The sequence below is a fragment of the Perissodus microlepis genome, chromosome 3 (genome assembly GCF_051167445.1).
Source record: "Perissodus microlepis isolate ML-2025 ecotype Zambia chromosome 3, ASM5116744v1, whole genome shotgun sequence".
Taxonomy (NCBI): domain Eukaryota; kingdom Metazoa; phylum Chordata; class Actinopteri; order Cichliformes; family Cichlidae; genus Perissodus; species Perissodus microlepis.
In genome coordinates, this window is record NC_140463.1 from 11092689 (window position 1) to 11115920 (window position 23232).

At 41.1% G+C, this 23232-nt stretch overlaps 1 protein-coding gene across 1 annotated transcript; it reads right to left on the reverse strand.

Moving 5' to 3' along the window:
• Window positions 1–16278: 16278 nt before the first annotated feature.
• LOC146389882 (uncharacterized) lies at window positions 16279–20198 on the reverse strand. Its single transcript, XM_084913831.1, has 6 exons — window positions 20163–20198; window positions 19154–19739; window positions 18954–19067; window positions 18444–18521; window positions 17745–17807; window positions 16279–16664 (listed from the first exon to the last, which is right to left on the reverse strand). The coding sequence occupies exons 2-6, from the start codon at window positions 19359–19361 to the stop codon at window positions 16612–16614; spliced, it is 516 nt and encodes a 171-aa protein (XP_084769957.1). The 5' UTR covers window positions 19362–19739; window positions 20163–20198; the 3' UTR covers window positions 16279–16611.
• Between the last annotated feature and the right edge of the window lie 3034 nt (window positions 20199–23232).

Below are 23232 nucleotides of genomic sequence, written 5' to 3' on the forward strand. Positions count from 1 at the left end.
GTATCCAGTCGTTCTAAGTTGTCCAGCTCAGATGGATTACTCTTTCATCTGGACTGTCATGGTCTGGGTGAGTCCTTGGGTTTTTCCAATCAGTCACAGTTCCACCCCTGGGCAGAGTCGCTGCTTTCCTGCATGTCTCCACACCTGCTGGCAATTGAGCTGCCAGTACTTAAGACCAGCGCTCACCAGTCCTCTTCCTCTTCGCCAAGTCTTCAGCTAACCACACTATCCTGTTGTCTGCCACCTCCATCTCCTGGCAATACACGCTTTCATCCTGAAGCTGGTTTGTGCTTGGCAGCTCTTTGTGTCACATAACCTCTCGGATTCACTCACCTGCTTGCCCTCCTGTCACAGTACTCAATCGGGCCAAAACTGCTCACTCTGACCACTCACTCCTTCTTTGCCATTCCTCCACCTGCCAAAAGTTCAGAGCCTCCAGGTCATGTTTTCTGCCCCGTGCCCCTGTACATATCCCCTTGTCACAATCCTCTGGTGCTTTTGTAAATCAACTATTTCCCATAGTTTAGCATCACTCCTGTTTACCACCATTATCGAAGTCCCATGTTATTTCTCATAGCTCACAGTATTTGTCAGGCCCTAGAAAATAAAGTTCTGTTAATTACACTCATCCTTGCCTCTGAGTATGATCTGCATTTGAGTCTGGTTGTCGGGTTCGGCCTCGGCCGTGACATGGACTATGTAAATCTGTTCTTGATGTTGTTGCTTCTCTAAGCTTTGGAATGATCCCTTTTCACATTTGTTTCAGTGGTGGTCTTTAAATCCAGGATAAAAATCATTTAAAAACTATGCATGTATACAGAATGGAACATCTATACACATGTAAAATCAGGAAGTCTCACCTTCAGGTTTCCTGTGAACACATCGTCTCACCAGCAGAACCAGTAACATCAGTAGAACCACAACACACACTGATCCAACACATGACAACACATAGAGATCAGGAGGAGAGAGTGATGGAGGAAGAGTGATGGAGGTGGAACCAGGAGGAGGTGTGGATGTAGGTGGAGGTGTGGTGGTGTGTTTGTCTAAAATAAAGCAAACACAGTCATTAAGTTGTCGTCACATTGTGAATGTTGAAACCTGCAGAAACACAGACAGGTGAGTGTGTCACCTGTGACAGTGATCCAGCTGGATGGAGACTCTCCATGACCGCTGATGTCACACTTGTAGAGGCCTTCATCAGACCTGGAAACATGCTGGATGGTCATGTGACCTGTAGGCTGCTTCCTGATGAGGGAGCCATCTTTATAGAAAGCAGCTGGGAGGTTGGAGGGAGTGGTCTTTGTTTTACAGAGCAGAGTGACGTCATCTCCCTCCATCACAGGGAGGACAGGACTCTGCAGGATCACTGATCCACCTCAACACAGAGACAAACTACAGCATTTCATCCATTTACACACAGCTTCATCAACACTAACTCCACACACTCAGCTTACCAGTGACTGTCAGGTTAACCATGTTACTGATGGGACCCTCTCTGGACTCACACCAGTAAACTCCACTGTCTGACAGGATGATGTAGCTAATGTTACAAGAAGAACCAGCTATTCTCCCCCACCCATCTCCACACTGAGTCCTCTGTCCTTTGCTTGTGTTTCTCCTCAGAGTCCATCCAGCAGAGCTGTCGTCCTCCTCACAGCTCAGAGACACAAAATCTCCTTCAAAGAACTGAGAGCTGCTGGGACTCACAGTCAGACGAGCTGTGAGGGTTAAAATGAAAAACTGATGATCACTTTTAGATTTTTGTCAAAACCATTTTAAAATGGTATTTTGCAGGAAGATTTATCTCATCAAACTTTTTTTTTTTCAGTTTTATATGTGAGCTCCATTGTGAAACATGAACCCAATCAGGTCATATCAGTGAGCATTTCTCAGGTTTAAACTGTGACAGAAGAAGGTTACTGACCTTGGTTTGTTGTGCAGCTCAGCAGTGAGATCAGAACTAAAGAGAAATGACACTCAGGTTGATTTGAGGTGAACATAAAGAACAACTCCACACAAACAGCTGACAAACACACAAACTCATCTCTCTCATGTATCTGCTCATTTTCTGTTTTGATGCCTGCAAATTGTTAATAACTCACCTCTGAGAGATTGGGCCAAACTAAAATGTTGATGTTATAAGACATTTTCTGTGAAATAATCTGTAAAAAAAATGAGTTTCAAGATTGCGTTTGTGAAATTTTTTGGTGTCTTTGTGACGTCGTAGGGTATTGTACTCATAACTTTTCTCCTCTCCTCCTCTCCCTTATCTTCCCTGCTTATGTCCTTGTCTAGTCTCATGTTTTTTTTTTTGTATTTTCCCTGAACACTCTCTCACAGTCTGTTCTCTAAAACCTAAAAGAGGAATTATGGATTGGATCAACTGGTCCCTAAATGCAATTGACACCCCTTTCTCAACAAGAAGTTTGGGCTTGGGTGAGCCTGAGTGCTGAAGATATCTACCTATTCGGAACCATGATAACAGGGTTCTGGCTGATCGGAGCTGGCTTGGCCCTGACTTATCGAAGAATTAAGAAAGTGGAACCGGCTGTTCAAACCCCCACAAGGCTGCCCGCTGGGATTGAAACGATGGGAGAGGCGTGAGTTTCTCAAAATGGGCTCATTGAGTCAGTACGGATAAGATCTTGGAGAGGCTACGGCTGCTGTGAATACTCAGAATAAGATCTCTGACTGCAGACTGGATACATCTCGGAAGGGCTAGCTCGGAATAACATCTCTGGGCGCAAATTGGAGGAGGCATCTCGAGGAGGCACACTGCCGTGAGTTCTCAGAAATCGGCTCCTTGAGCACAAGAAAGGACAACATCACAGAACGCAAGTATGGCGAAGCTCGCGGCTCTCCAACGGGAGATTGAGAGACCAGTGTTGGACTGTAGAACTGCTTTGAAATTCATATGAGCTGTTCGCACTAAAGTAAAAAATACCATCACTTATGCGGATGGTGCCCTTTGGCACCAGCTGCAAGGCTGGAGCTGAACAACAACACCCTGATAACGACTGTGTTTAGTCTGTTCCTTCCCATTCCATGCAAGGCCACCTGGGTTGGCTGGAAGACTGTTTACTTAGCCTGGCAGGGCGAAGGACACTGTCTCAGCTGAACTATGGACACGCACACAAATATACTTACACTGATATGCACACACTCATCCCCCCTCCCTTTCCAAACGCCTTCGACGCTTATTCCCTTCCGATGCTGCACCCTTTACCCACCCCTGTTGCTTGTCATGTGTTTCTTTGGTGTATTAAGAGTTTTTTCATGTGCTATGTGCAGAGGTGTTTTTTTCTGTTCTCAAACTGATCTCCCTGTTGGAGCTCAGTCTGGGGGGAGTTATTTTTTCTCCTTAATCTTTCCTCATGTGGTGCATTTTCCATTGTTATACCTCTCTGACCTGTCTCCCCCATGTGATATTTTGTGTAATGTATGTATGGTCGGAGGGTAAGATGGCGCCGCTATTGCGTGCAATAGGTCAGCAGCCTTATGAAATTTCCCCTTGTGGGACTAATAAAGGTATATCAAATCAAATCAAATCAAAATGTTAATTGTGTTGTAAAACTTCCTCCATGCTCTTTCATATTTTAAAAATAATCAGCAATCATGACTTTGACATTGGGCGCTAACAATTAAGGTCAAATGTCTGGTGAGCCTTGGCAAATATTTATATATATATATACATACATATATATATATATAAATATTGGTGTGACCTTGAGAGCAATTTTTACTAAAATGAAATCAGCTTGAGCTGTTATTGGTATCTATCATTACATGTTTTTGTAAATGTTTTTGTAAATATTTGTAAATAATTTGTAAATATTATTTTGAAAAATTTTGTTGAAAAATCGTGAATGCTAATTTGCTAATAAAGACAGACAGACAACAGAAATTAACAGAACTGATTACATACTTCCTTCCCCCAGGAAGAGGTTTAGACGTAAAAAAAAATAAAAAATAAGGAAATTGTGTAAGAAAAATAAAATGCAAAAAAATGCAAGAGATGAAATATCGTCGAAGTATTCTCACTGTTTGGACTCTTCAAGCTCATCTACTTCAGTCTTTATTCAAAAAGACATCTCTTATTACAATTATTGTAACTTTTCCAGATCACAATGAGTATAAGCAAAATACCCATTTCATTTAAATAACACAGTAAAGTGATTTTCATGCCTCACACCAATGAAAAGAAAAAGATCTAAACATTTAAATCATCTGTAGTTTGGTTGATGAACAAATCAATTTCCATGTAGTGGACGTACATACTGTTGAATATAATATAATCTCTTATACTTTGCATCTCCTGTGTTAACTCAGTCTTCTTGTGGTTTTGTGTCCTTTTCTCTTTTTTAAGCCTGTGTTTCTGAGTTCTTTCACTTTCTCTCTTATTTGTTTCTCTTTGTGTTTAGTTTTTATCCTCTTGTCTAGTTAGCTAGCTTCTGTTCACCTGTGCATCATTTCCCCCAGTTGTATCGCCAAATTACATCCTGTGTATAATTAAGCCGTCAGTTTTCTTCAGTTTCTTGTGTTGATCTCACTCGTGTTATGTACAGTCATTTTAATTTCAGATGTTTCCTTCATCGTCCTTCTCACTCATTTGAGCTTTTTTTCATTTCTGTCACTGACACCAAGTAAAGCCCGCCCTCTTCCTCTGAGTCTGTGGTTTGTTCTTATTGGCACAAGAAATAATGAGTCCCCAACAGTGGTAGGAGACTCACCTTTGTTTTCATGTAAAGGGACAAATGCTAAAATTATTTCACCTTATATTGGTAGACAGCTTTTAAAATCTGCCTGTCAGTTTGCCTGTCTCATAACTAAGACGTGTTAAACATAATGACCAGCAGACATAAAAACCTGTGCAATATAAAAAATAAGCAGTGTTTTAAAAAGACAGCAGAATATGTATCCAACCTGCCTTTAGACAGTCATATATGCACACACATAACAAACTCAAGTTTCCTCTGCTCTCAGTGATCTGTAGTTTGGTTGATGAACAAATCCATTTCCATGTAGTGGACGTCCCCCTCAGTGAGAGAGGCAGATATGAGCTGAAACACAGGAATCAAACCAGGGACGCTGCTGTTATGGAGCTGAACTGGAACCATTCAGACACTGAGGCCCTCTGAACACATTTTAATTACTGCTGTGCAGAGACACACTGATGACCACTGTGCCCTCTAAGCTGAGCGAGTGAGCAATCGCACTGCTGACACTCCACGCACAGAAAATCAGCGACATAAAATAAATACATGTGTTTACTTTAATTCCAATTCAGGCTGGATTTTGTTTTTGTGCGCAGCGCAGATTTTCTGTGTGGGGAGTCCGTGTCAGCAGTGCGCGATTGCTCACACGCACACACACGCTTAGAGGGAAAATTGCTGATGACTGACTGGAACAGTATGATTCACATTTTACAATAACACTGTCCTCACACATGTGCAGTTCCTGGTAAAGCCTGATGTGATGAAACAGACTGTGGAAATGGTGTCATACTTCTAATATAAACAATGGAAGAATTATTTTTCTTAAAAAAAACTTACTTAAATTAACACTGCCGATGATAAAATAACACGTAGGTTGCTGTTATTTCATGATACCCTCCTATTCATTCCACTTAATTTTTCTTCAGCATGTAGGCAAAATGTAACCTAAACCTACAGTTAATTGGTTACATTGGTTTTATGGTCTTACTAGTGGATCTTAAAATATTTAACTGTTGTTATAAAGCAGTAGCTCTTTCACCAAAAAGTTAAGTGGAGGTACAGATATAATTTTTTTTCTCTCAAAGAGATAAAAGTCAAGCATCTGTATGTGAAATGTAATGTATGTCCTGGAACAAAGTGCTTTTCCATATGAGTTGTAAGCAATTTGAATCCTATGAACAACATGTGATGTTGAGGACCACTAAACGTCACATGTTGTTCATAGATTGGACAAATATATATACTCTTGATGATAGGCTGAGCCCATCGTTGATTGTTTTTACAAGGGCGATTTATTCATTTATTTGCCCATGAGTAAGTTTGCTAATAACGATGGAGCCAATAGAATAATAATAATGGATTGCATTTATATAGCAATTTTCAAGACCCTCAAAGCGCACTATTCATTCATTCTCACACACTGGTGGAGGCAGACTGACAGAAGCCAGGCTGTCATATTGCGCCCATCGGCCCCTCTTGCCAATACCAGTAGGTGAAGTGTCTTACTCAAGGACACAACAACCGAGATTGTCCGAGTCAGGGCTCGAACCCGCAACCTTCCGATTACACGACAAACTGCCAACTCTTGAGCCACGAAGTAGTCAACAGAAAAAATAATAATAACGCTGCTCTACAGGCACCCTCTTTTATCAGTGAGCAAATGCACCTCCTCAGAGCCCAAATGCTTGTTTATGGAGCTGGTAAAAGCCTAGCATACTCAGCTGGATGGGGGATACCTACATGTTCATCTTCAGAAGTGGAACACTGCTTTGGGTACATCGTTAGGTTTACTTCTTTCATCTGGTTTAAAGCCAAAGAAATCCCATATTGGTAACTTTTCTTTTGTGATGTCAGCGTTAACATGCCGTCATCACGACTGTGTTCACACCGAACGCGATAGAGGCGGCCAGAACATCAGGTATACATGTAAAGTCAATGCAAAAGCGCGATGACACGCGATTGCGGGTCCCGCGAAAATTCGGAAGCAGATTTGCGTCGCGAAAACGCGTGAAACGCGCGTCAGTGTAGCGCGTCTGGCGCGTTTGACTCGCAAAAAAAACCCCAGCGCGTGAGTTTTTGTGTTGCATTTTGTGCATACGCGTGTTTCGCGTCTACTGCTCGAGTTGGAAAAATCTGAACTCCAGCGTCAAATCGCACCACGACAACCAATCAGGAGCCTGGTGACGTGGCTGTGACCTAGGTCAAAGGGGCAGATCCAGCCAAAGCCCTTCATTCTTCAATGGAGGAAAGGCTAGTCAACACTGTAGCAAACAACCCGGAGCCGTTCGACACCAGCTGCTTTCTGTACCGAGACAGGAATAAAAAGGACCGAGCTTGGAGGAAGATATGTGAAGATCGGGCAACCTGGTAAGTTCATTCATTTCTCTTTTGAAAGTTTTCGCTGACCCGGGGAAGCCGCACAAAAGCTAGCAAGCCACCGCTATTTTCCCACTGACGTACAAATACCGTTCTGCTTTTATGCATGTTGTCATATAGGAATATATTTTGTTTATTAATAAACAGCACACAGTGGTCCCGCTGTTCATCCGTCACTGCTTCGCTTTTTCGCTGATTTTTTTTATTGCAGTACAGCATTGCATTCTGCAGCCTGATTGACAAATCTCCTCCGTGTCGTGTCTCCTGCGCTTGCCAAATTTATCATGTTTGGTTTTGATAACCATCACGTCCAATAGAAAAAAACAGCACAAAAACACCTATAACTATGACCCTCATTTGGAAATAGACACCTGCACCGGGAGGGAAAAAGGCGCACGAAAGTGGCAGGCAGATGAAGACAAACCGCGGCATAATAATACTTTTATGTTCTGAAATCTACAAAGGTTTGCACTTTGAGAATCAACTTGTGAGAACTGTGAGTAATGTTCATGTGTGTGGGGAAAAAAAGTGTATAAAGTGCGTGACCAGGGGCTAGTTATTCTGAGAACCCCTGCTGCAGTAAATGAGGGACCACTGTATATACTTTCTCTATGATTATTGTATTAAACCTGTTAACATTTAATACTGTATTGATAGAGCCATCTGATTCTGCAGCAGAACATCCCCTGTTGCTTCTCCTGGCTTCCCAGTCCCTGAGCTCCTGCTGCTGCACCCACAGGTATGTACAGCAAGCACTGATAGCTTTTTACTCTGTGGGATTCCCTTGTGATCACCTTGACTAAAAAATCTACAACTAATCTGATTATATCCTGTTTTTGGTTTTTTTTTTCAATGTTGAAATTAAAATCTAGTAGCAGCCTTCTCATTTCTTTGTGTTTTGTGCTGTTTTACAGGCCCACAGAGGAGGACGGCTCCGAGGCAGATGAGGGACGGGTCCCAGGACGGTCCATCGGTGGTGGAGCTGGCCACCCTGGAGTCCCTGAAGAGGCCACACCAGTCTCCAATGGAGCATTTCCTCCTCAGCCTTGTTCCTGCTCTGGAGAGCAGCTGGGTCCTTTTTATTCCTGTCTCTCTGTAAATACTTATATTTTATATATTTATGTTTAATGTTTTTCTGTTTGAGAATTTTAATATTATTTCAAATAAATTTTTATAATGACTAATGTCTCAGTTCTACTACACAGCAAATGTTGGCACATGACTTGACACATGTAGAATTTATTTCATATTATACTAATGACAAAATATACTAATACAGTGGGATGCAAAAGTTTGGGCAACATTGTTAATAGCCATCATTTTCCTGTATAAATCGTTGGTTGTTACAATAAAAAATGTCAGTTAAATATATCATACAGGAGACACACACTGTGATATTTGAGAAGTGAAAAGAAGTTTACTGGATTTACAGAAAGTGTGCAATAATTGTTTAAACAAAATCAAGCAGGTGCATAAATTTAGGCACCACAAAAAAAGAAATGAAATAAATATTTAGTGTATATCAATGTGTGTGTCTCCTATATGATATATGGGTGCCTTTGTTTGGACGTGCTTCCCATCCAGAGCTCCACAGCAGAGAGGAAAGTTCCAGCGCTCCTGGAATCCCTCTGTGATGGACCACCAGTCTCCAGGTGAAGGCACAGCCATGAAATCGTCCACTAGACAGTCCCAGATGGCCGTCGCTACCTGGGGGGTGATCTGGCTCACCGCGGACACACCGACTCTGAAACTGAACGCGATGGTCCTGAAGGAGTCCCCGGTGGCAAGGAACCTGGACAGAATTGTTCAAAATTAGTATTATGTGTACTGCAGTTACAAAATACATTATTCAAATTCCAAAATACTTTTGTGATGTCAGATTTAAATCACAAAACATAAATCTTACATAAAACATTTTGTAATTATAAGGATAATTACATAATATATATTAGATATAATATAAAAACAGTCAGTTGTGTTTTGTTTTAACTTTAACAAATCATAATTTGATCGGTAACAACTTTTATAACTACAGTGAGCCAATCACTCATAATTCCTAAACATGTCAATCAGGTAGGAATGAAGTAAGAGATTAATAGAAATAAAGAGTTGTATGTTGACATGTAGCCCTTTCCTTGCTTAGATCATTGTTAATATTTTTGAAAGATTAACCTGTGATAAGACAGCATATCAAGATAGAATATGCTCGATAGAACCATATAACTAAAGATAAACCAAACTGTTCACAGTTTTATCTACTGTAGCTCTCAGTTTAAAGAAAGGCTGGTGACCCCTGTTATAGAGTCTGACAGCTGCAGGGATTATATACAAATATTCATCTATACCAGAATTAAACCAGGTCTAAATAAAAAAAAAAAAAAGGAGTGAGTATCACAACAAAGATTAACCCACAGTGGTCCTAATACCAGTTTGATATCAGCAAACACCGAGAGCATACATGACACCACAGCCATGCTATCAATGCAAACACTGATAACAGCATAAATTGAATTAAATCGGGACTTGATGAGAGCTTCTGAGTATCACTAGAAATATTATAAACAGTCGTCTCCGTGCCACAGTTTGCTATCAGTAAACACCGACGGCATTCATTGTTAGCATAGCACATCCATGTTAGCAGTGTATAAATGGATAGTTTAGCATATATTAGCAAAGGTATCAATAAAGGACTACCGTATTAAACACTTTTACTAACCTCAGGCAGATGGACAGGCGCTCTGCAGGTGGGATTGAGCGCCTGTAGTTGGTGTCTAGGCGGGCGATGCTTAGACCAACGCGGGACAGCAGGTCCTCAAACTGGGCGAGGGAAAGACGGTGGTATCGCTGTCATCGCCGTCATCCAGGCGCAGCTCCTGGAGCAAGTGGTGAAACTCACCAAACTGCTCACGCATCTGGAGGACTTGATGGACCCAGGTACGGCGAGGACGTCCTTTACGCCGCTGCTCTGCTCTCCACAGTAGATAGAGAAGGGAGACTCTCTCTTCAAACGCTAGCTCGACAGCTGCCATCTAGCAAAGATACCGTCTGGCACAACTTCCTCCCACATTCCTCCCACATTTCCAGTTCATGCGTGTCAAAATATGCAATTTTGAGGCGCGATGGATTTTTCTTGGACACGCGTTGAGGTGCGAATGTGCACGCGTCAAATTAGGGGCGTTTGGGGCGTTTTCGCTCGCGTCTGTCGCGTTCGGTGTGAACACACCGTAACACGATTAACAATTAACCCACCTGGAGTGCAGACACAGTCAAAATCTCAGTCAGGGAGTTTGTCCGAATAACGATGTTAATCATGATGCCCGCGTTAACTAAAGTGATTAGCACTGCCCTATTTTTTTTTTAGGGGGGGAATAGTTCGTCCATGTTTGGACTTCTGTGTTGTAAATGCATGAATCAGTCTGCGCATACATGAATATATTGCCCATCGTCGATTATTGGACTGAAGATTGTTGGTTGGAAAATTTTTACATATTGCCCAACCCTAACACAGACTGAAATAAACATACTGAAAACAGCAGCACTGTTTAATCTCATTTGAGTCATTGTTAACCTTAGCCATGTTTTTAGTCTTCTGAGAGCACTGAAGCTTCTTCCAGCCTCAGTACATGTGTTTTGTCCTGAGATTACAATTATTATTCTGTGCTTGATGTGCCTCACCTTTGGCCCTGGCTCTTCCCCTCTGACTGCACTAGGACATATTGCCACCTGATAAAATAACACATTGATTTGTGCCATATAAAAAGTGAGACATGTCAATTCAGATTCTTTATCAAACATACACTAATGAATCAATTTACATCAGCAGCCTAACAATTGTTATGATGATAAATACTAGTTAATCTATAGCACCAAATCATCAGTCAGTCACCTGTGACCTCACCTCTTCACTTCTGTCCGAGCTACAACATGGCAGAGCTGCCTCTGTCACGTGATAAATAACAGTGAGACATTCAAATACATGCAGTCACACATGTGCGTCAAATACAGCAATGAACCAACAAGTCATCATCCAATTTCACCTGTGATCTTGTGTCACCATTGTTGGTTGGAATATTTGCAAAATCATGACTACCTCATGATATTTTGTCTCAAAAATTAACCCTATGAATATGTCAGTACCATTAGGATGAAATTATTGTGTCACCAACATTTTAATGTTTGACATATAATTTTAACAGCCTCTGTAAACTAATATCCTGGCTCGCTCGAGGCTGCCGTTTTCTCTGACAGTTTCAATCAAAATTAGAAATGCTGCTCTGAGACTGAGAGAACTAATACTGCTGCATGTTGTGCAGTTAGTTTCCAAAACACGTTCTTCATGGTTACATACAGTTTTAGACTGATGTGAGCCAAAGCCTAGCATAGCCTGTCACGTTATTATGACGGACACATTTTATGAGTGAACTTGACTTTAAGTGACTTACAGGTTTCTTTGAAAAATACTTTCTCATATCCAGGTTCTTCCTCTTTGCTGCCGTCCTCCTCTCCTCCTCGCAGCGCAGGTTTGCCGCTGCTAAAACTAAACAGAGCTCCCTGAAAGGCACAGCCAATCACATTGGCCATATTTGTCACATGAGGTAGGACTCCAGTAGAGGACGTAATTTAACTCTTTCTGCACCGCTGGGTGAATGAGACGCTGACAGATGTTTTTTTTCTTTCTATCGAGTTAGTTTTTCTTTACTCGAAGAGTATTGGTGGGGACAATTCAATAATCGCTGGATATTGGTGGGGACATGTCCCTTCCGTCCATGCCAAATCTACGCCCTTGAGCTGCAGTGTAATGATACACTCAAGGCAAAGTACGACACTGAATGGCCCGCACAGTTTATTAGTTCCATTCCTGAAGCAATGCCCAGCTCCGTCTACATGCGGCTCCAACCTTGTGTTTGCTTTCATTTATTTTTCTTTCTGGGGTTTTTGGCAGCATGTTCATATTTCTAACTTGCATAATTTTGACAGGATATATTTTTATGAAGAGCAAAATATTTAAAGTTTAAAGATATTTAAAGTTTATTTAATCTGGAATAATATTCCTGTCTGTTTTTATTCATATTTATGTTTAAAAAACATTGTTTTAGTGTGTTCATTAAATGTTTATCTTGTTTGGCCCGCCACCTAAAGTGTGCCTTGAGTTTTGGCCCCCTGTGCGATTGAGTTTGACACCCCTGGCGTACATGATGGTTCAGTGTAGACCTTTCTACTTGCTGAGAAAGCGCACAGCAATCACAATAATAGCAGTTTATGTGCCGCCGCAAGCTATTGCTAAGTCAGCCAAGGAGCTACTCCAGCGCTCCATTAATAAACAGCTAACAATGCACCCGGACTGCGCTGTGATCATGGCAGGAGATTTTAACCACGCAAACCTGAAATCTGTCCTGTCAGGATTCTTTAAAAACGTGAGCTTTCCGACAAGGGAAAACAAAACACAGTCTACACCAACATCCCAGATGCTTACAAAGCTACCCACCCCAAGCGCAAATACAAACAGCTCATCGAGGAACACTTTAACAGAAAAAACTCGAGAAACGTGGCAGGGGATCAAGACACTTACTGGCTACAAACACAATAGCACCAAAACCCACTCCCCGGACATCAATTTACCTGACACCCTAAACCAGTTCTTAGCCCGCTTTGACCAACAAAGCAGGGACACCATCACCCATCCTGCTGTTTCAGAGAGGGACAACACCATCCAGCTGGAGCAGCATCAGGTCAGAACCACACTGCGCAGAGTCAAGGCGAGGAAAGCAGCTGGTCCTGACGGCGTAACCAGAAGAGAGCTTAAAGCATATGCAGATCAACTAGCAGAGGTTTTCACCCCCATCTTCAACCTCTCACTGCTAGAGTCTGTAGTAACGTCCTGCCACAGTGAGCTGCTTGAATGACGTTGATTAGCTGCGTATATACGAATGTGAATCGCATTATTGGCTGGACTGTGGGATAAGGTGGCATCGTTCTAGTCCCATATACTTACTGACTAACACTGCAAAACAGAATTGTTAAAGTAATTTTAACTTTAATTCTGGTTAGATTCTTTTTTCTCTGGGCAACGCAGATTTTCTGTGCGCAGAGACTGTGCCAGCAGTTTGCAATTGCCCACGCGTGCAGCTTAGAGGGAACATTGGTGGTGAGGGACCCACCTTTTTCTTAATGTAAAGGAACAAGTGCTTATGTTGTTTAACTTTATCACTGAATCACATGATTCGTTCATTACCAGGCCTCTGGAGAACTTCAAGACATGTTGAGAAGTTAATTTATCCATTTAAATCAGCTGTGATGGATCAAGGACACATCTAAAACCTGCAGGGACACCGGTCCTCGTGGACTGGGATTGGGGACCCCTGCTTTAAAGGCTGTAAGATATTTTAATGAAATAGATTAAAGAAACCCAAACAAAGATTAACAGGTACAGCAGCCATGACTGAATGCACCAACCAGAACATAACCAAGGGAGCCTAATGAGCCACAGACAGAGAGCAAGGTAAAGGTTCAGCAAAAGTGACTTTATAATGCATTGGGTCTGGCCTTCTCACGTGTGCTACATCTATTATTGCATCAGCTCCACCTACCAGATACCTGAAAGAGACAAGAAACAAGAAAACAAGGCAGCACGAGCACATGCACAAAACAAACTATGCTAATTAAAAATAAATGTATTTCTTAACATATACTGATCCAACCAGCTCATGTCTGCCAAGAGGCAGATATGAGCTGGTTGGAAGCACAGGAAACACAGGAATCAAACCAGGGACGCTGCTGTTATGGAGCTGAACTGGAGCCATTCAGACACTGAGGCCCTCTGAACACATTTTAATTACAGCTGTGCAGAGACACACTGATGACTGACTGGAACACTATGATTCACATTTTACATTAACACCATCCTCACACATGGTTTATATATGGCCACTAGAGGGAGATGTTTATACATGTGTATTGACAATTTTATGTTTAACTGTGCATAAAGATTGACTTAATGAAAAGATTTTGCCAGGATGTTGTTGAAACAGACTGTGGAAATCTTGAGTTTCAGAAGCTTCTAGATTAGGCTGTAATACTTCTAATATAAACATCCATCGATCCATTTTCTTCCGCTTACCTGGGGCCGGGTCGCCGGGTGGAGATATAATCTCTCAAGCGTGTCCTGGGTCTGGCCCGGGGCCTCCTCCCATGGGACAGGCCCGGAACACCTCACCCAGGAGGCATCCTTGTCAGATGCCCGAACCACCTACACTGGCTCCTTTCGATGTGGAGGAGCAGCGGCTCTGCTCTGAGCCCCTCCCAAATGGCCAAACTTCTCACCCTATCTCTAAGAGAGAGGCCAGTCACCCTTCGGAGGAAGCCCAACCGCAATCTTGTTCTGTCGGTCACTACCCACAGCTCGTGACCATAGGTGAGGGTAGGGACATAGATTGACCGGAAAACTGAGAGCTTTGCTTTCACACTAAGCTCTCTCTTCACCACAACAGGCCGGTACAGCGTCTGCATCACTGCATCGCACTGCGAGATTATATCTCCACCCGGTGACCCGGCCCCAGGTAAGCGGAAGAAAATGGATCGATGGATGTTTATATTAGAAGTATTACAGCCTGGGCCTGGCTCCAGGGTGGGGCCCCGGTAACCCTATCCCGGGAAGGGTGAACTATTCCCTCGATAGTCTTGTCATAGGAGTCTTCTGAATCGCTCTTTGTCTGGTTCCTCACCCAGGACTAATTTGCCATTGGAGACCTAACCAGGGGGCAAAGCCCCCAGATAACATAGCCCCTGGGATCCCTGGGACACACAAACCCCTCCCCCACACGAATAATTTTTAATTTAAAAAAAATGAAATTAAAAATTAAAAAACTTACTTAAACTAACACTAATAATGATAAAATAGCACATATCTTGCTGTTATTTCATGATACCCTTCTATTCATTCCACTTAATCTTTCTTTAGCATGAATGTAAAATGTAACCTAAACCTATACATAGGTTACATTGGTTTTATAGTCTAACTAGTGGATCTCAAAATGTTTAACTTTTGTTATAAAGCAGTAGCTCTGCTGTAACCTCTTTTACCAAAAGGTTGCAGCACACTTCAAAATAGGATTTGTGACTGTTTCAAACTTGTCTGAGCTCCGTGCTGGTTCAGGAGATCCACTCTGGGTCACATGTTCATGAATTTGTTACTTATCAATAAACACTCAGCTCTCTCTGTCTATATTTTATTATGCTCAAGCACAGCTGAAAATAGTTTATAAACGTCCAACCTAACATGTAAAGATTACTTTAGTTTATATCAATTACAATCAATATATTTAAAAAATGTGGAGATGCAAGGATTCATATCTTTGAAGCTGCTACCAGAGTTCTGTTTTGTTTCTCTCATCTGCCTAAAATTAAGTGAAAAAAATACAATTAACGATACACAGTACAATGAGAGTTTATCAGCTAATTTCTTAGTGACACAAGCTCAGCAGCCTGCAACAAGTGCTTTAAGGTAATACTGCGATACTGTGCAAAGGAGGTAACACCTCGAATCTGACGACAAACCTGGCGACGCATAGCGTTTTTTAAAAGCTGAGAAATGCACCGTATTTGATAGCTTGCTGCGAGACCTCACATTAATCCTACAACTGTTCATAACTTGCATAGTTCACATTTCTGTATAACTGCATATCTCATATTTCTGTATAGTTTTTTATTTCATATTCTGTATAGTTTTTCATATTTATATCCTGTTCATAGCCTGTACATAGCTTGTACTCACTACAGCCTGTACATACTTATAGTTATAGCATATTCATAACATACTTCATACCGTGTACATTATAACATACCATAATAGACCCATTTCTGTAATATACTTACATATCTATATTATTGCTAATATATATTGTAATATATCTATATCATGGCTAAAGCACTTCTGGATGGATGCAAACTGCATTTCGTTGCCCTGTACCTGTGACATGTGCAATAAAGTGACAATAAAGTTGAATTCTATTCTATTCTATTCTTTAAGCACCGGTTCGAGCACCGTTTAAGCACCGGCACTGTTTCAAAAGTACCGTTTTGGCAATGGTATCAGATATAACCTAAACGATACCCATCCCTAGTACTAACCCCATCTTTTTAGGTTACATTCACAGAATTTTGCTGCCATTCTAGTTACATGCTTATGCTTTCTTTTCTCCAGTGAAATGAGGCGTGTAATTGTTAGCCACAACTACATTGGGAGAAGCCCAATTTTCCATATGACACTTTGGTGAAACCCACAGAATCACATGGAGAAAACAAAATGGAAAAAAAGTTTTATTAATCTCACAGAGAAACTAGGTTTAAAACTCTGCTAAAAATACATCTTATTTGAAGTGGCTGAATAATTGGAAAAAGAAGATATAAAATGTATAATACATATAATTCTTTGTAACATGTGGATCTCCTTTGGTCTGATGTGCTGGGGGGACCAGTTAAAGACCAGCAGCTGGACGTCAGTGGTTGGACTGTTAGACTATTACTGCTGGATTGGTAGTACAGAGTAGACGACGTCTGGCTCTGGTTCAATGTCTGAACACAAACACACACAGTTCAAACAACAGAAAACATGATTACACACTTTGTAGTTCAGTCAAGATCTCCAATCGCCACCTCACTGCATCATCCACAGTCCCAGTTCAGACTTTACAGGGAACCAGCTGCTTTATAAAAGATTAAAATTTGCAAAGATCAAACCTGAAACCCACAGATCTGTAGCAATTAGCTTATGAAACGCATTAAATGACATTAAAAAGCCATATAGTCACTGTTTCCACATTTTCAATCATTTTCATTGATTGTCCAAAATACTGTGTTGTCATCTACTGATTCAAAAATCAAGAAAATGGCAAATTAGGTCAGATAGAGGGCCGTTATTGTCTCAGGAAGTGCAGGGGATTAGTAACAAGGATGTGAGGGCAACTATGAAGGATCAAGTTTATATAAAGAGCTGGTAACTATGTGAAAGTACATCTTATCACCGTGTTACAGAGAAATGCTACAGTAATAGAAGCATTGTACAGTAACTAGTGTAACAAATTCATTTCTTTGGGAGTGATTACTTAACTCAAAACACTTATTTAAAATTAATGTTAATGTTTAATTTGAGCATTCGCCAGAAGAACAGGTATTGACTTTAACAACAACAAAAAATAATAATAATGGATTGCATTTATATAGCGCTTTTCAAGGCACCCAAAGCGCTTTACAGTGCCACTATTCATTCACTCTCACATTCACACACTGGTGGAGGAAGGCTACAGTTGTAGCCACAGCTGCCCTGCGGCGACCTTCCGGTTATAGATGCGCTTCCCAACCCACTGAGCCACGGTCGCCCCTAAGAACTTTACTTATTTATTTATTTTTTACCTCAACAAATTCGTATTTATTAAAAATTATTATTACTTTTTAGCTACATTTTAATAAAAACCTGAGAGCTTTCAGTTTCGCTTGCATAGAGTGCAAGATATTTCTTAACGCATATTTATAATGCTTACTTCTGTGATTGAAAAACTTTAAAGGAATTGTTTGAAATGGCAGGAAAAAAAGACTGAAAATAGTCTGGAAACAAGCAGCTCACTCGGCTGTGTTAAAAATAAGGAGGAGCTGTACCTCTGGTCCTCTTTGGTGTGGCTTGTGTTCTCACTGTTGAGTAGATTACAGTTGAATCACTCACTGCACAATGAAACAAACAAAAATGATTGCATGTACAATGATGACAGTATTGTTTTATTATTACACTATAGCTGTAACAGTACGGTTTTATTTTGGGTTATGCAGAAATTAAAATTATACACAGATGTGGGTTTTCACAGTTGTTGTTTTTTTCCACTTCTTACCACCTCTGCTGAAAAACATCTTACCAGACAGAAGTGGTGAGAATAGGAGGCAGATGACCACAAAGCTGCCATTTTCTTTTAATACAGACTGAGACGCTTCACCACAGAGCACAAAGCAAACGTGTTCTCACAACATGAACACGTCTGTTAGCCAAACCAGGACACACTGTGGTGACAGGTCTGATCAGTCTCAGACTACAGTTAACTGGTGTCAACAAAAAGAAGTTGCTTCAGTGGTTTCACATACAGAAAGAAGTCAAAAGTCAATAATATATATATATACACACACACACACACACACACACACACACACACACACACACACACACACACACACACACACACACACACACACAGACACACACACACATATCAGGATGTCTGTATCTAGTAAGGTTTCCTATGCTAGTTCCCCCCATGCTAACCAAGCCTACCTGAGGTATGAACAAGAGACAGATAACAGAAGCCATACCAGCTTGGGCGTCACCCGCATTAAAAAGAGCTGCGTCAGGTGTTGAGAAACCAGGACACATTGATGAGAAGCTGACTACTGGAATAGGATGACACAGAACAAGGGATGAGAAGAGGCCACTGTCGGCCCCAGTGGAAGGTGTAACATGAAGAGCATGTGGAAAATGTGGACACTTCGATACCCAACATCTACACTAATGGCAAAACAGCTAGTGTCTCACAATATTATGGTACGGTTTTTAATTGGCTGTTTTTCACTATGTGATGTGTTGCTGTTCCTCTACATGATCTTGTCTGTGACATTATTCTCTGAATCTTTGTTTTGAGCTGCTCTAATGATCATAATTTAACACCAAAGTTTAGATAAAAATGTCAAAAAAAATCTATATTTGTCATTTCTAACAATCAGCATCAAGACATGCAAGCAATAAGACATTTCCACTTAATAAATGTTTTGATTATTCACCAAACCAAAAGCATGCATTTGAAATCTAGATATCCTGGGTCTCACCTTTAAGATTTTTGTGAACATATCGTCTCACCAGTACCACCAGTAGAACCACAACACAGACTGATCCAACACATGACAACACAGAGAGAACCGCAGGAAAGGTGGTGTGTTTGTCTGAAATAAAGCAAACACAGTCATTAAGTTGTCGTCACATTGTGAATGTTGAAACCTGCAGAAACACAGACAGGTGAGTGTGTCACCTGTGACAGTGATCCAGCTGGATGGAGACTCTCCATGACCGCTGATGTCACACTTGTAGAGGCCTTCATCAGACCTGGAAACATGCTGGATGGTCATGTGACCTGTAGGCTGCTTCCTGATGAGGGAGCCATCTTTATAGAAAGCAGCTGGGAGGTTGGAGGGAGTGGTCTTTGTTTTACAGAGCAGAGTGACGTCATCTCCCTCCATCACAGGGAGGACAGGACTCTGCAGGATCACTGATCCACCTCAACACAGAGACAAACTACAGCATTTCATCCATTTACACACAGCTTCATCAACACTAACTCCACACACTCAGCTTACCAGTGACTGTCAGGTTAACCATGTTACTGATGGGGCCCTCTCTGGACTCACACCAGTAAACTCCACTGTCCAATGGGAATACAACAATGTTACAGGTAGGAGCAGCTGATGTTCCCCACCCATCTCCACACTGAGTCCTTTGTTGTTTGCTTGTGTTTCTCCTCAGAGTCCATCCAGCAGAGCTGTCGTCCTCCTCACAGGTCAGATACACAGATTGATCTTCAAAGAACTGAAAGCTGCTGGGACTCACAGTCAGACGAGCTGTGAGGGTTAAATTTAAAAACTGATGATTAGTTATACTTCTGTGAGAACAATGGCATAATTATTCCCTCACTGCACTGTGCAATAACCCAAACTGTGTATACAAAACAATTTTTATTTGTATATTTAGTTTTTGTTTACACCGGATTGCATATTTGTACAATTTATATATTTTCTTCAGTTAATACTGTTCATATGTATACAGTGATGCAGAACTGTGCATCCCCCTCCCCCTACATGTTTACACTGAATAGGAGATGCTCAATATCTGATTGTACATCTGTATAGTGACAATAAAGGCATTCTGTTCTATTCTATTTCATCAGTTTTAGATGTGAGCTCCACTGTGAATATATGAACCCAATCAGGTCATATCATTGAGCATTTATCAGGTTTAAACTGTGACAGAAGAAGGTTACTGACCTTGGTTTGTTGTGCAGCTCAGCAGTGAGATCAGAACTAAAGAGAAATGACACTCAGGTTGATTTGAGGTGAACATAAAGAACAACAAACAGCTGACAAACTCGTCTCTCTGTGATATATCTGCTCATTTTCAAATTAACGCTCGAAACATGTTTAAAAAGAGAAAGGACTGAAAACAATGTTTAACAAACAAAAAAAGGAACATTTGGTAGGAGAACATCCATCTTCTCGACTAAATTTGGATCTTTGGGTCTACAGAGCCCAACTGTTGCTCGCTTACCATGACATTGGACCAGTAACATCTGAAATGTTACTGGTCCAATGCAGTGTTAACACATAAAACAAATCCCTGTTAAGTGAACATGTTTTAACATTTTACATCAAATTTAAAATCTGACACAGAGATTCTACTTACAGAGCAGACACAGCACAGATGTTTCCTTCATCGTCCTTCTCACTCATTTGAGCTTTTTTTCATTTCTGTCACTGACACCAAGTAAAGTCCGCCCTCTTCCTCTGAGTCAGTTTCTTCCTCTATTTGTACAGAGTTATTGGTGGATTTCTAACTTCTTAATGATTCATGTGATAAATTTATTACAGAATATGAACTTAGACACTCTGCAGTTCCTCTTTTGTTGCAAAACATAAAATTAAGTTGTTTGTTTTACATGTATCACACAGAAACACATAAAACCTTTTGTGCTTTCAAAAGTTAAGAAACCAGCAACGTTGTTTTGACATAATTTGAGGTTAACTGAGATGATTACATGATATTTGAGTTTCTCTGTAATAATCAATAAAGCACATCCTGACATTTATGACTTCATTCACAAGAAATCAATTAAAAATATCATATCACTGAGAGCTGCTGGGACTCAAAGTCAGACGAGCTGTGAGGGTTAAAATGAAAAACTGATGATCTGTTAAGAGGTTTTTTTTCAAAAAGCATCTGCAAACATGAACCCAATCAGGTCATATCAGTGAGCATTTATCAGGGTTAAACTGTGACAGAAGAAGGTTACTGACCTTGGTTTGTTGTGCAGCTCAGCAGTGAGATCAGAACTAAAGAGAAATGACACTCAGGTTGATTTGAGGTGAACATAAAGAACAATTCCCCTGCACCACCTTTATCTAAAAAGCAGCTCTTTGTCTTAACTGGCTACCTTGTGAGTATGCACCAAATATTTACAATTACAATAATATATTTATGTCCACTGTGCACCTGTGTTGATATAATGAGTGAATGATTTGATCTTTTCACTGCCTGCTGTGTTTCCTCGACTCCTTAACAAAGATAAAGAGTCAGTTCAGACCTGCAGTTGGTCCTCGTGGTGTTTTGAACTTGAATTCAGCCTGATTTGTTTTTCATGTCTTCTCCTCCATCATCAGTTATCAGGAGAGCAGACAGTCAAAGTACAAGAATTCACACAAACACAGAGATTCTACTTACAGAGCAGACACAGCACAGATGTTTCCTTCATCGTCCTTCTCACTCATTTGAGCTTTTTTTCATTTCTGTCACTGACACCAAGTAAAGCCCGCCCTCTTCCTCTGAGCACCAGCTTTCTATTGGTTCAAGACATAGTGAGTGGTCAGTGTGTGTGTGTGTGTGTAGCCAGCACAGGCCCAAACTGCTGTACAATAAATACATTAAGAACTATAGCATAAAGGGAACCATTAAAAAATAAAACAAATAATACATACAAATTAAAACAGCCCTGTATTAAAAAAAACAAGATATTACAACACAGAATCAGCAAAAACTACAAAAATAAAAATAAACTAAAACCAACATCTCATACGTTGTCAAAGGCCAGGGTAAAGAGATTGGTTTTCAGAAGTGATTTAAAAACAGGCAGAGAAGAGGCCTGCCTAATCTCTAAAGGGAAATCATTCCACAGCTTTGGAGCTGCTACAGCAAAAGCACAATCTCCTCTAAGTTTACGCTCAGTCTTGGGTACATTCAGGAAAAGCTGATCAGCTGACCTGAGATACCTGGTGTATAAGGCTGCAAATAAAATAATTTAAAAATGAATCCTAAAAGAAATGGGTAGCCAGTGAAGTGAAGCTAAAACACGGAAAATGTGCTCAAACTTTCGAGTTCCATTTAAAAGACGAGCTGCAGCATTTTGCACCCTCTGTAGATGAGTACCTGTTACGGCCCTAGCAGGGCCTCCTCCTGTAGGTGCCTGTGTGGGCGTGTCCCACAACCTCTTCTGCCTGAGGTGCCACCTTTCCCTTTTGTGCAGCTGACTCTCATCAGTAATTAAAAGTATTTAAGCCCAGGGAAAGGTGAGCTCTGGGCCAAATTGTCATTAGTGTGTTTGCAGCTAGTGAGCTGCTCTCTTTTTGACTTACTGAAGACGAAAGGGGACAGAGCCTTTCAGTCTATGGTGCCCTGTGTGAGTACAAGAAAACAATTATTAGATTATTAGATTACAATGTGTTAAATTTACTTAGATAAGAGGGTCCAGCAGTAGATCAGAGGAATAGGGAAGGATTTGTCTGTGTTTCAGTTTGGCTTAGCTGTAGCCTGAGAGTGTGTGTAATTGTTTAGAGAGAAAGGAATTCATGGACACTGGGGGTCTGCTGTCATAAAAGGAGACGGGAAGCTACAGGTGGGGATTGCTGATGCTGATGCTTGTACCTTTAATAAAAACTCATAATTGTTAGAAACTTAGAAGTAGGTTTGCAGGAGACTCTCCACCTTAAATGTAAATGTAAGACAACAAGAGGCCAATGGCCCAGTGGATGCAGAGTGGGGGTCTCAGTGTTTGTAATATGTTAACTCTGTTTTCTATGTTGTGTAGCTTTTATGACTGGCAGGAAGTCACGTATACAGAGACACACACAGTGCTTTAACTGTTACGCACTCGCACACTCACTCACGTGCACTCACATACACACAGGTACGCGCACACACAGGCACTCACGTGCTTGTGCATACACACAGAAACACAGAGTTTGCAGCACACCATGGGGGTTTTATGATGGGGTCGCTTCTACAAAACTGTGTTTTACAGACAAAAGAGTGAAGATTTGCAGAGGGACACCGGCCTTCCCTTCTAGA